This window comes from Bufo gargarizans, chromosome 1, assembly GCF_014858855.1.
Source record: "Bufo gargarizans isolate SCDJY-AF-19 chromosome 1, ASM1485885v1, whole genome shotgun sequence".
Lineage (NCBI taxonomy): Eukaryota > Metazoa > Chordata > Amphibia > Anura > Bufonidae > Bufo > Bufo gargarizans.
Window position 1 is genome coordinate 450,817,202 of NC_058080.1, and position 14,226 is coordinate 450,831,427.

Here is a 14,226-nt window from a genome sequence, read left to right on the forward strand (position 1 = left end):
CCAGAAGGATATTGATACTTTGGAGAGAGTTCAGAGAAGAGCTACTAAACTGGTACATGGATTGCAGGATAAAACTTACCAGGAAAGACTAAAGGACCTTAACATGTATAGCTTGGAAGAAAGACGAGACAGAGGGGATATGATAGAAACTTTTAAATACATAAAGGGAATCAACAAGGTAAAAGAGGAGAGAATATTTAAAAGAAGAAAAACTGCTACAAGAGGACATCATTTTAAATTAGAGGGGCAAAGGTTTAAAAGTAATATCAGGAAGTATTACTTTACTGAGAGAGTAGTGGATGCATGGAATAGCCTTCCTGCAGAAGTGGTAGCTGCAAATACAGTGGAGGAGTTTAAGCATGCATGGGATAGGCATAAGGCCATCCTTGATATAAGATAGAGCCAGGGGCTATTCATAGTATTCAGTATATTGGGCAGACTAGATAGGCCAAATGGTTCTCATCTGCCGACACATTCTATGTTTCTAGATGTTTAATCTTTTTGGTAAATAAATTCCATTACTCCATTTACAATGTCATGCTCTTCCAGAGGTTTTTGCAAGATTATTGGGCAGTTTCTCTGCCTACAAGATATCATCACAGATGCTTGGTTTACTTTTGCAGTTCTCAAAACTAAATTTGACTCAGCAGAGATCACATGCCTCTTCACAGCAAAAATGTTATAACATGAACAGAGTTGAGAAAAATACCTTATTCCTAACTTCTACAAACCTATGAATGCAGAATCAACCTAATCAAACTAATATGAAAAGTTGTTATTCTAAAAATCTTCATCTACTTGCATATTATAAGTTATACCAGCAAGAATTAGTCTTTATGTAGAAAACTATGATTTAAATCAAGCCTTACTGACTAGTGATATAAATCATTTAGATTTAAATCAAATCCACCCTGCTAATTTCTATAATATCATTTGATTGTACAATTACCTATAGCTTTGTTAATTCTGCCCATCTTGTTATGTGTCTTCTGGCTGTGTATTTAATCCCCCGCACTTACCCTGTCATTTGTATCTGAGGAAGTCTTCAGTCTGACGGCGAAACGCTCCATACATTTACATTTTTTTTTAAATACATTTTTTATTGCATTGGCAGCGCCCCATTATTTGTTTTTTGTCTTCTCAAATTGCCCATTTAACTCTAAGGGAGTTCCAGAAACAGCCAAGAGCCGTATGCTGCTGTCTCCAGAATCTCCAAAAGAAATGATAGGAGAAGCAGTGCACATGCTTGCCATGTCGCTGCTTTCATTTTGGGTGGGCTCCAAGAGGTATGGAGGCCCCCTGTCATGATCGGTGGGGTTCCGAGCAAATTTAATATTCACAGGATAGGGGATGACTTGCAACAACTGAAATACATCTTTAAAGGCTGCCCCAGATTGAAATCTTTTTACTCTGGGACGTTTATTCTCTCAAATAAAGGACTTCAGAATTTACCGACGTTTAGACAAAAATGCTCAACGTGAGAGAGTAACTGTATGGAACAAAGAAGATGGGGCAAAACCTTAATCTCAAAAGCTCAACACAGATATGAACAAGCCCTCAAAGGGGTTGCCCACGCCAAGTGATTGCTTATTATCAGGATAAGCCATCATTATCTGATTGAAGGGAGTCCGACATCTCCCCACCCCCACCGATTAGCTGTTCTGCTGTCCGTCCAAGGTGCAGTGGACGGAGCCGTTTACTGCAGTGCTGACCCCACTGAAGTGAATGAGAACAGCGCTGCACAATACATGGAGCTTACTGCAAAGCAGCTGAATACCGGGAGGGTGTGGCCCCCTGTCGATTGGACAGCGATGGCGTAAAGAGTGGGCAACGCCTTAAATGAGGCCGTTAACTGGTGCAGTGGAACCAAATTCATATAAACTGGTTGCCACCTTATAATAAAGCACAATGAGGACTGAAATTCTCATTGGATCCAGATGCTTTAGCTTTTTTATTGCCCAATAGTGTATAATAGTCACAATGCTTGTTTTTATCATTATAATTTTTGTTTAGCTCTTAGTCAAATCTCCACTTCTATTAGAATGTCTTCATGGTGCTTTTTGAATTCGGGAAAGATTAGAAAGCATTGTGGTGAGCACTGGTTTTAGACCATGGTAAACTAGTCATTTCGCTCCAGCTGCCTACACATTTAAATTTTAATTTCAATGCCAACTATGGTATGATATTAATCAAGTCATTTTATTTGTATATTGCAATCAGAACGAAACCCACTTTCCCTTGCAGCCCCTCAAGGCATGAAAAGATTATACGGATATGGATCACAGGCTGCCGCTCCTTTCTGGGAGAGATGCTTAAACGCTAACTGAGCTATGCGAGGCAGAACTACTGGGCTGAGATTATAAATGGAGGGTTTCTTCACATAAATTACATCCTAAAATGCAGGTATTAGGTATGTGACGGATGAGCAGATGAAGATTCACACTGAGTAAATTAATTACAAACTCTGTGATAAACAGAATTGAAACTTGAGCCAAGGATAATGAAATGACATGGCTTTTTTCTTCCCTAGTGCTCCTCTTGTGCTGACAGAAGATTATTTTCTAGAAAGAAGCGCAGGGCGATCACATTAGAAGCAGCAATAACCATTTTGCAAGAAAATATCAAGTAAAACGTGAGTGGTCTGACACAGATTCAAAACGCAGCTGCAAATTGTTTAACGTACATCTCATAAATGTCATTACGGGCTGCAAACATTTCCGAACGTCCGCGTTTCTTACACCACACTCCAGTTTTATCCTGAACATTGGCATCCAAGGCCTTACTCGCGGGCACTGGGATTTCATCTAAACTAGACTTTTCATTGTGAACGCTGCAGCAGAAAAAGGCGAATAAACCGCACAGTGTGAAAAAGTGGACTTAAAACGGCATCACAACTGCATCTGAAAACCGCACGGGTTTTGCCTTGACGATGCGGTAACTGGCCATGCGGGTTTTACAGGTGAAATCGGTGAAACCAATTTCAGCATAGCGGTATTATGACAAAGCTAAATGCATTTTTACCACACCACGACCACTACATATGAATATCCCTACATCCTGAGGATTAAGACCAACTCTTCAGGTAAATGCCATTTATAAGACAAACACCCTTTACCCACCAGGGAATCTTCAAAGCCCTATAATGGCAGCTAAGGAGCCATTTTATCATGTAAGGGAATTGCCCAGGTGATGCCCGCAGAACAGTTATGGGGGAATATGCATTCCAGGTGCTGCTCTCCTCAATTACTGAAACACTTTGTTTTGGAGGCAACTGAGGTAATTCAAGGCCAATATCCCATAGCTGAGAATGCACTATAGCATGCTTTAAAAGGGCATCTGTCAGCAGATTTGTACCTATGATACTGGCTGACCTGTTACATGTGCACTTGGCAGCTGAAGGCATGTGTGCTGGTCCCATGTTCATATGTGCACAGATTGCTGAGAAACATGAAGTTTTAATATATGCAAATTATATATCTAGGAACAACAGGGGTGTTGCCGTTACATCTAGAGGCTCAGCTCTCTCTGCAACTGCCACGCAACGCCCTCTCCACTTTGATTGACGGGGTCAGACATAATGACCTTCCTAGAGGCTCATTTGCATATATTGAAACATAATAAGCTGCCAAGCGCTCATGAAACAGGTCAGCCCGTGTCATAGGTCCAAACCTGCTGACAGATTTAAGACCTTTCAAGCTTGGACAACCCGAAGTCACTTTTAAAGCTTACACATGACAGCTCATTCTTTAAAAATGATGTGTCATCTGAAAATCCTCTACCACTCAAGGATTTGTTGAACATATTTAACTTTATTTTCCAGGTCACAAACAATATAAAAAAAAATAATATCCTGAAATCTTCCAATCTAGTCACTGAGCCTAATAATAAGCAGAGACTTCTACAGGTAGTACTGTAGAGATCACCTGAAAGGTAACAACTATATATGAATATCATAAGATCTACCAGTCACTGTACTGTGACTGTACTGTTACATCTCTCTGAATAATGCTAGCTGCAACCTCGATAAGATGCCTGGCCCTATAAAAATGTACAGTAGAGGATAATTTTTTTTATCTATAATAAAAAAAAAAAAATTAAATACAGTCAGGTCCATAAATATTGGGACATCGACACAATTCTAACATTTTTGGCTCTATACACCACCACAATGGATTTGAAATAAAACAAACAAGATGTGCTTTAACTGCAGACTGTCAGCTTTAATTTGAGGGTATTTACATCCAAATCAGGTGAACGGTGTAGGAATTACAACAGTTTGCATATGTGCCTCCCACTTGTTGAGGGACCAAAAGTAATGGGACTGAATAATTATGATAAATGAAACTTTCACTTTTTAATACTTGGTTGCAAATCCTTTGCAGTCAATTACAGCCTTAAGTCTGGAACGCATAGACATCACCAGACGCTGGGTTTCATCCCTGGTGATGCTCTGCCAGGCCTCTACTGCAACTGTCTTCAGTTCCTGCTTGTTCTTGGGGCATTTTCCCTTCAGTTTTGTCTTCAGCAAGTGAAATGCACGCTCAATCGGATTCAGGTCAGGTGATTGACTTGGCCATTGCATAACATTCCACTTCTTTCCCTTAAAGAACTCTTTGGTTGCTTTTGCAGTATGCTTTGGGTCATTGTCCATCTGCACTGTGAAGCACCGTCCAATGAGTTCTGAAGCATTTGGCTGAATATGAGCAGATAATATTGCCCGAAATACTTCAGAATCCATCCTGCTGCTTTTGTCAGCAGTCACATCATCAATAAATACAAGAGAACCTGTTCCATTGGCAGCCATACATGCCCACGCCATGACACTACCACCATCATGCTTAACTGATGAGGCGGTATTCTTAGGATCATGAGCAGTTCCTTTCCTTCTCATCACTCTGGTACAAGATGATCTTGGTCTCATCTGTCCATAGGATGTTGTTCCAGAACTGTGAAGGCTTTTTTAGATGTCGTTTGGTAAACTCTGGCTTTCCTGTTTTTGAGGCTCACCAATGGTTTACATCTTGTGGTGAACCCTCTGTATTCACTCTGGTAACATAGAAACATAGTACCATAGTACATAAGGCCGAAAAAAGACACTTGTCCATCCAGTTCGGCCTGTCATCCTGCAAGTTGATCCAGAGGAAGGCAAAAAAAAACCTGTGAGGTAGAAGCCAATTTTCCTCACTTTAGGGGAATAAAAAAATTCCTTCCCGACTCCAATCAGGCAATCAGAATAACTCCCTGGATCAACGACCCCTCTCTAGTAGCTATAGCCTGTAATATTATTACACTCCAGAAATACATCCAGGCCCCTCTTAAATTCCTTTATTGTACTCACCATCACCACCTCCTCAGGCAGAGAGTTCCATAGTCTCACTGCTCTTACCGTAAAGAATCATTTTCTATGTTTGTGTACAAACCTTCTTTCCTCCAGACGCAGAGGATGTCCCCTCGTCACAGTCACAGTCCTGGGGATAAATAGATGATGGGAGAGATCTCTGTACTGACCCCTGATATATTTATACATAGTAATTAGATCTCCCCTCAGTCATCTTTTTTCTAAAGTGAATAACCCTAATTTTGATAATCTTTCAGGGTACTATAGTTGCTCCATTCCAGTTATTACTTTAGTTGCCCTCCTCTGGACCCTCTCCAGCTCTGCTATGTCTGCCTTGTTCACTGGAGCCCAGAACTGTACACAGTACTCCATGTGTGGTCTGACTAATGATTTGTTAAAGTGGTAGTACTATGTTCTCATGACGGGCATCTATGCCCCTTTTGATGCAACCAATTATCTTATTGGCCTTGGCAGCAGCTGCCTGACACTGTTTTTTGCAGCTTAGTTTGCTGTTTATTAAAATTCCTAGATCCTTTTCCATGTCAGTGTTACCGAGTGTTTTACCATTTAGTATGTACAGGTGACTTGAATTATTCCTTCCCATGTGCATAACCTTACATTTGTCAGTGTTAAACCTCATCTGCCACTTATCTGCCCAAGCCTCCAATCTATCCAGATCCCTCTGTAGTAGTATACTGTCCTCTTCAGTGTTAATTACTTTACACAGTTTAGTGTCATCTGCGAAAATTGATATTTTACTATGCAAGCCTTCTACAAGATCATTAATAAATATATTGAAGAGAATAGGGCCCAATACTGACCCTTGAGGTACTTCACTAGTGACAGTGACCCAATCTGAGTGTGTACCGTTAATAACCACCCTCTGTTTTCTATCATTGAGCCAGTTACTTACCCACTTACAGACATTTTCTCCCAGTCCGAGCATTCTCATTTTATATACTAACCTTTTATGTGGTACAGTGTAAAATGCTTTGGAGAAGTCCAGATACACGACATCCATTGATTCGCCGCTGTCAAGTCTAGAACTTACCTCCTCATAGAAACTGATTAAGCTAGTTTGACATGACCGATCCCTCACGAAGCCATGCTGATATGGCGTTATTTGCTTATTTCCGTTAAGATGCTCCAACATAGCATCCCTTTAGAAAACCTTCAAACAGTTTACCCACAACAGATGTTAAACTTACCGGCCTATAGTTTCCAGGCTCTGTTTTTGGACCCTTTTTGAATATTGGCACCACATTTGCCATGAGCCAATCCTGTGGGACATTCCCTGTCAGTATAGAATCTGCAAATATCAGAAATAAGGGTCTGGCTATGACATTACTTAATTCCCTTAGGATACGGGGGTGTATGTCATCCGGTCCTGGCGATTTGTCTATTTTAATCTTTTTAAGTCGCTGTTGTACTTCTTCCTGGGTCAGACAGGACACTTTTAATGGGGCATTTATTTCAACATTCAGCATTTCATCTGACAGTTTATTTTCCTCAGTGAATACATTGGAGAAAAAAATATTTAACAGCTTTGCTTTCTCCTAGTCGCTCTCTGCGACTCCCCCCTCATTACTCTTTAAAGGGCTGACACCTTCAGATTTATACTTTTTAACATTTATATAATTGAAGAACATTTTAGGGTTAGTTTTACTCTCTTTGGCAATTAATCTCTCGGTCTCTAGTTTGGCTGCTTTTATTTGTTTTTTACATGTTCTATTTTTTTCCTTATAGTTTTTCAGTACTTCCGTGCTACCCTCCTGTTTTAGTGTTTTATATACTTTCTTTTTGTCATTTATTGCTTTCTTTACAGTTCTGTTTATCCACATTTGTTTCTTTTTGTTCCTTAACCTTTTATTTCCATACGGTATGTACCTCTCACAATGAGATTTTAGGATGCTTTTAAAGATATCCCATTTTGTGGCTGTATTTTTTATTTGTGAGGACTTTATCCCATTTAGTTAGGCCTATGGCCTCTCTTAGTTGGCTAAATTTAGCTTTTTTGAAGTTTGGTATTTTTGTTCCTCCCTGTAGAAACGCTCTTTTGAATGATAATTGGAAGATTACTTTATGGTCACTATTTCCCAGGTGTCCCCCAACCTGCACGTCTGTTGTTCTGTCAAGTCTATTGGTTAATACTAAGTCCAGTATGGCCGTCTCTCTAGTCGGGTCCTGAACCAGTTGGCAATAACCAAAGACAATTACCTCTCCCAAGAACCGGTTTCCTTTATGAGATATACAAGTTTCAGTTTCCCAGTCTATATCTGGGTAGTTGAAGTCCCCCATAATAACCTGCTCATTATGATTTGCCACCTTGTCTATCTCATTTAGTAGTGAAGTCTTCTCTTGATTCTTGACTTTGACACACATACACCTACCTCCTGGAGAGTGTTCTTGATCTGGCCAACTGTTGTGAAGGGTGTTTTCTTCACCAGGAAAATAATTCTTCGGTCATCCACCACAGTTGTTTTCCGTGGTCTTCCGTGTCATTTGGTGTTGCTGAGCTCACCGGTGCGTTCCTTCTTTTTAAGAATGTTCCAAACAGTTGTTTTGGCCACGCCTAATGTTTTTGCTATCTCTCTTATTGTCACAGCTGAGGATGGGGGAAATCCTCAGCCGTGCGGTGAAGGAGGAAGTCCAGTCGCTACTCAGCCAGGACCACAGAATTAGGGAGCAGGTCACCTCCTATTGCGTCCCTAACGCTGACCCTGTCTCCTGTCTGTATGAGCCGACCTTGGTGGTAGGAGGGCTCATAAGCTGGAACCTTATAGTCCCTACAAGCCCTCAAGTCGGCCCTGAACTAGAGAACAGAGTAAGACAACCCACTCCTCCTAAGCACGGAGGAGCAGGAGTCTCACTAGCCAAGCAGCATGAAGATGGGGAACATAAACAGGACTATGGATAAGACAGGTGAACCAAACAGTTCCACACAAACCTGTCACAGCCTTGCTGACTGGAACCCGTGCTCAGAAAACGCTGTCCACACAACATAAGAGAAACAGCACACAGATACGAACACTCAGGAACCAGGACATCCATAGCCGCACTAAAAAGCAAAGACATAGGACATCAACAACACATCACGGTAATAGAACTTATGACCGGAAGGGTGGCCCTTACAAGAAGATGGAGGCCTAAGAGGCCACACCCAACGGTCAGACACACCCAGTGACACACACACTGGGAAGGGAGTTAACCCTTCCAGCACCAGGGAAGGGAAACGCCAACATAAAGAGAAAGTGTCCAACACTAGAACACACTGTGGCTGTTGCCGCTGGCAACGACATGGGTGGCAACCGTGTCCTAGGAGTCAGCCCAAAGGCCGGGACACTGCCACCACATGTACACATCACCAAACGTTGCCACGGGCAACCACAGTGCAGGAAATGTGTCAGTGCACACCACACAATACACAGAGTGTACACAGACAAACAATAGTGCATACATACACGCACACAAACTCCAAGGGAACCGCACACATACCTGTTGTCCGCGGCAACCGCACTTGAGGCAAACAACATCATGCCTCAAGCTGCGGTTGAAACAACAACCTAAACCGCGGGCAACTGTATGCAGCTCCCAAGGAGTCACGGCCATAACCGTGGCCGTGACACTTATGGGTTTGTTTTGTTTTCTCAGCCTAATGATGGCTTGCTTCACTGATGGTGACAGCTCTTTGGATCTCATCTTGAGAGTTGACAGCAACAGGTTCCAAATGCAAATAGCACACTTGAAATGAACTCTGGACCTTTTATCTGCTCATTGTAATTGGGATAATGAGGGAATAACACACACCTGGCCATGGAACAGCTGAGAAGCCAATTGTCCCATTACTTTTGGTTTCTTAACAAGTGGGAGGCACAAATGCAAACTGTTGTAATTCCTACACCGTTCACCTGATTTGGATGTAAATACCCTCAAATTAAAGCTAATAATAAAAAATTGTAGTGGAATCGCACTCACCAGATCTTGAGGTCATCCGGTATGCAACAGCCTACCTGGAGTCCAAGATTCATCAGGGCCCCTACATGTTAAGTCCAAGTCTTGGACTCAAATTAAAGCTGACAGTCTGCAGTTAAAGCACATCTAGTGTGTTTAATTTCAAATCCATTGTGGTGGTGTATAGAGCCAAAAATGTTAGAATTGTGTCGATGTCCCAATATTTATGGACCTGACTGTATATGTACTACTATCTAAATTTAGTCAGAACAAATATAGATAATACATTCCCTATAACACCCCAAACACATACTGAATAATTTTGCTGCTTTCTAGGAAGACCTGGCATGTATCGTAAGGCATACGTGTCAACTCTCTCAGAAGACCCAAGAGAGAGTGTACTGAGAAAAAGGGAGATCTCTTGGGACTTGCAGAAGATTTGGCAAATCTCTCTGATGCTGCAGAAGCGTCCCATGGAACTTCCCACTCAGATGCAGCATCATTAGACACAGCCTGGTGTCTAAACACATAGCGAGGACACAGAGGTATGTCAGAAGAAAGGAGAGTGGTCAAGTACACTGCACACACTTCTGTGCCAGTTAGTTGTGAAGTGACATGTAGGAGCAAGCAGTCAAAAATTGTACATTTTAAATTTTAACCAAAGCTCTATCTAGACTTCATCATTATTCATTAGGGAGTTCATCAAAACCCACGATGAAACATAGCTGCAATTGCTGTACTTGCCAAGCAGCAACCAAATGAGTGTGGGAAGCTACCTACCAACATGCCTCCCAGTGAAAGGTGACCACACCAGCTTTACTGAAGAGCATAGCTGTCACCTCCCATAATCCAGAAGTAGCACGTAGAAGCAAGGCTACTTTCACACTTGCATTGTTGTTGTCCAGTATTTAGATACGGCAGGGGATCTCAATACCGGAAAAAAATGTTTCTGTTTAGTCCTCATGCATTCTGAATGGAACGAGATCAATTCAGGATGTCTTCTGTTCTGTTAGCATTCTGTTTTGTGACCGGACACAAAACGTCTGCAAGCTCTGGTTTTGTGTCCGGTCATAAAAATGGAAAATGAAAACTGATCTGGCACTGAAAACAATATAAGTCAATGACTTTCAACATATTTAGTGACGCATCCGTTTTTTTCCCCGTTTTGATTTCACACAACTCCATCCTACCGGAAAGGATGCATCCTGATGTGCAAAATCAAAACCGATCCATTTAATTCCAGTATTGGGATCCTCTGCTGGATCTCAATACTGGAATTAGCCTAAAGTAAAGCACACCATGGATAAGGGATAGGATAAGGATATGTACGGGAGGTCTCCTTGCTGACCACCAAGGCCAGTTTTATAACACAGTGCTCTTCCTGTAATCTATGTAAGTGCTGAGTGGTACATGGTATTCAATGCTTTGTGAGTATGGTTGTATGATTTTATTTACGGTATTTATTCTTTTTTATGAGCAAGAAGATTCTAAACAGGATTTTATGTTTCTGCACTGTAATTACAATCAACCGATTTGTGTCATAAGTACCTAAAGGCTTCTGCACAAACGCTTATTTAGGCATATTAGTGAAGGCTAAAGATGCTAACTGAAAACCTTATCCAGGTATACTTGGGGAAAAAAAACATATCAGAAAACCTTTTAGGCACAACATGAATGGAAATCAATAAAACATGGTACAATGTATTCAAATGACTTGTTGTATGTGGCTTACTACATGGCAAAGTGATGAAAAGCTAAATTTCTTCTCCTAATCGTGACTTAGGCTACTTTCACACCTGCATTTCTATTTTCTGGTATTGAGATCCGTCATAGGGTCTCAATACCGGAGGAAACGCTTCCAATTTATCCCCATTCATTGTCAATGGGGACAAAATAGAACTGCACAGAACGGAGTGCTCCAAAATGCATTCAGTTTGGTTGCGTTTCCATATCAGAGAGCAAACCGCAACAAGCTGCGGTTTTCTTTCCGTCATGGGATGCGGACAAAACATGACCCACAATGCAAGTCAATGGGGACGGATCCGTTTTCTCAGACACAATAGACTTGAGACTTTAAATGGAGTTCATGACGGATCCGTCTTGGCTATGTTAAAGATAATACAACCGGGTCTGTTCATAACAGACGCAGACGGTTGTATTATCAGTGACTGAAGCGTTTTTGCTGATCCATGACAGAAAGTGTGAAAGTAGCCTTACTTATACAGACAGTAACTTTTTCTATTCCCCTCCATCGTGCAGCCATACCTAGGAATAAATCTGTTTCTGGTATAGAGAAATAACCCGATATGCTATTCACCACATCCTCTAGCAAAACCATGTGATACAACAATGTACAGTAACAACTTTTCCATCAAAGCCCAGCTGTCAACAGGGGGTCACCACCAGCTGTTTGCTCTTTCCCCAATTTCTCAATCCTTCTCTCGGAGATGGAAGAACATGCTCAGTTCCAACCTTCAACTACCACCAGCTGCAGTAGAAAGAAGACACCCCCTGAGAAAATGCACGCCCCTGAGCTGCCAGCTTGATATAAATCTAGCAGAGCAATGAGTGTGGAGATCTCTGGATCCATGTGAGGTACAGGGCTGGTTCTAGCTTTGGTAGATTATGTCATGCACTATATGACCAATGAATTTCATTTTTTTTTTACATTATTCATGGAGTAACCCCTATAAATATATCCATATAAATATAGTATGGATTTCTGAGTCATTTACACATCAGCACATAGACAAACACCTGGAAACGTTGAGAGAAGAGAACAGCTGCCCGGCATGTCTCACGTCTGATGGTCACAATCCACACATCTCCAGAAGTACTGTGGAGTTCCTTGAAACTCTACTTTAGAGCTCTTCATGAGCATCATATGGTATGTTCATACAATGGATTAAAATCAGACGGGCACTTTCTATCATAATAATCTGAGTCTGATCCTTGGATTTGTGGGGTTTGCAATTTACACATTCTAAAGGGATTTCCACAAGTATTAGCCCCATTGTCATTCAATGGGGAAAACACTTGGGTTTTCCGCCTAATAAAGGCAAAAGCCAATCATTTCTGCGCCAAAAATATATATATATTTGTTTTATGAAATCTATGCAGAAATGTAAGTTAAGGGGGTCGGGATACATTGTACATTGATTCGCTGCACAGAATATGCATCCGAATCCACAGGAAAAGTCTTTCTTGGGAGCATTATGGTCTCAGAATCTGAGATGTAAAATGTATGCTCATAGGATCGGTTATATTTGTGCACTCGCAGAAAAAAACATAGGCTGCACTTGAGTACATTATTAGAGGGGTTGTCCAATGATTAAGGTGAATAATAAAAAAAAAACAGACATCATGTAGTACATGGTAATCTATTTCTAATTAAGAACCAGCCCTGTAGCTCACATGGATCCAGAGCTCCCCCTCACCATTCATTGCTCTGCTAGATTTATTTCAGGGCTGGCAGCTCAAGGGGTGTGTCCTTTCTCAGGGGGTCTATCCTGCAACTCTCTCCCTGTAACTGTCATAGCTTCTAACAGTAGATTTAGTTGGTGGAAGCTGAAGGATGGAACTGAGCATGTGCGACCACCTCAGCAATGTCACTGAGGTGGACAGAGAAATAAGGAAAAGAACAAACAGCAGATACATTTTATTCATACTCTGTGCCTATACTACATTTTTTATTACATGATCCAGGTGCTGTTTTGAAAAATGTACAATATTTTTGGGAAAACCCCTTTAATGTACTATTTTATATGACAAACAAAATCAATACCTTCATCACTAGTTGCCTGCTGTTTAACCACTGTCATCAGCGATCTAGACGGAGGCTTGCCAAGAGGAAGTCTCCAACTTTTTGCTCTTTGTTGTCTTTTCCCATTGCTTTCTGACCAACCCTAGATAAAAAAAAAAGCGTTATTGAACTGAAGAAGACATTTTACCACGATTTTTAGGATATAAAAGGATCTCCAAAAAGTGCAAAATACAGCATTTGTGCAATTCATTAACGGCTTAGGAAAATTATTAATCTTTTCGCTATGCTGTGCTTTCAATCAACCTTGGGGCTTTTGATTTTAATGTACTGCACAGCTTTTCACACAACAGCACTGCTTGCCCAAGCAAAAAATATATATAAAAAAATCAAGGACAGGCATATGTCTGCTAGAATGGATAATACCACATTTTCTGACGTTCAAAATCTAAATGGGATGTCAAACCTGTGGCTCTCCAGCTGTTGCTATCACGCCTGGACAGCCTACATCTACCAGGGCATGCTGGGAGTTGTAGTTTTGCAACAGCTGGAAGCCCGCATGTTTGACATATGTGATCTAAATGGATGAAATCACACATGCAACTTGTGTGGCAAAGTTCCAATAAATGATTAGCTCTAGGGAACCATGTGATCGGAGTGTCACCATGTGACTTTCTTATGAATGGAAAGGAGAGGGTTATTAGTTATATGTGTGAAGTATACGCTGAGTAGCCGAGAAATAATTTAAATTTTGCGTCAGAATACAGCTAGCCCTTGTGGGCTTCAGGAAATTTTGTTTATTCATTATTGTTTGAGTTCTGATGAGTATCCAAATAAAAAAGGAAAAAGTTTTGTATTAATGGGCGGTCCATGGAAGAGATCTTGGTCTAATAAATACTGCCCCTGACGAAGCTGGACTGGCGAAACCCGGGTCGGGTGGACTTTTGATGAAAACATATTGATGTTAAGGCTGAAATTTGATGTCCTTTTGTAAGTAGACTAAAACCTGCTAATTGCAGAACTACCTGGTGGAACATCACTATTTGTGTTATAACTTCTCACTAGGGTGCAGGTGCACCAGCCTCTGGTAACCGATTGTTTGGCTACAAGGTGAAACAACTGCGCATTTGGAATAAGAATCTGGGATTGGAACCCTACACTCATAGGCAGCGCGATC

General features: G+C 41.2%; 1 protein-coding gene across 1 annotated transcript in view; it reads right to left on the reverse strand.

Annotated features, from left to right (window-relative positions):
• Window positions 1-14,226, reverse strand: part of KDM4C (lysine demethylase 4C) — a 324,567-nt gene that overhangs the window by 102,681 nt on the left and 207,660 nt on the right. Inside the window, exon 12 of the mRNA XM_044272540.1 lies at window positions 13,074-13,194. Within this exon, the coding sequence (XP_044128475.1) occupies window positions 13,074-13,194 (121 nt within the window). The remainder of the gene's footprint in view (window positions 1-13,073; window positions 13,195-14,226) is intronic.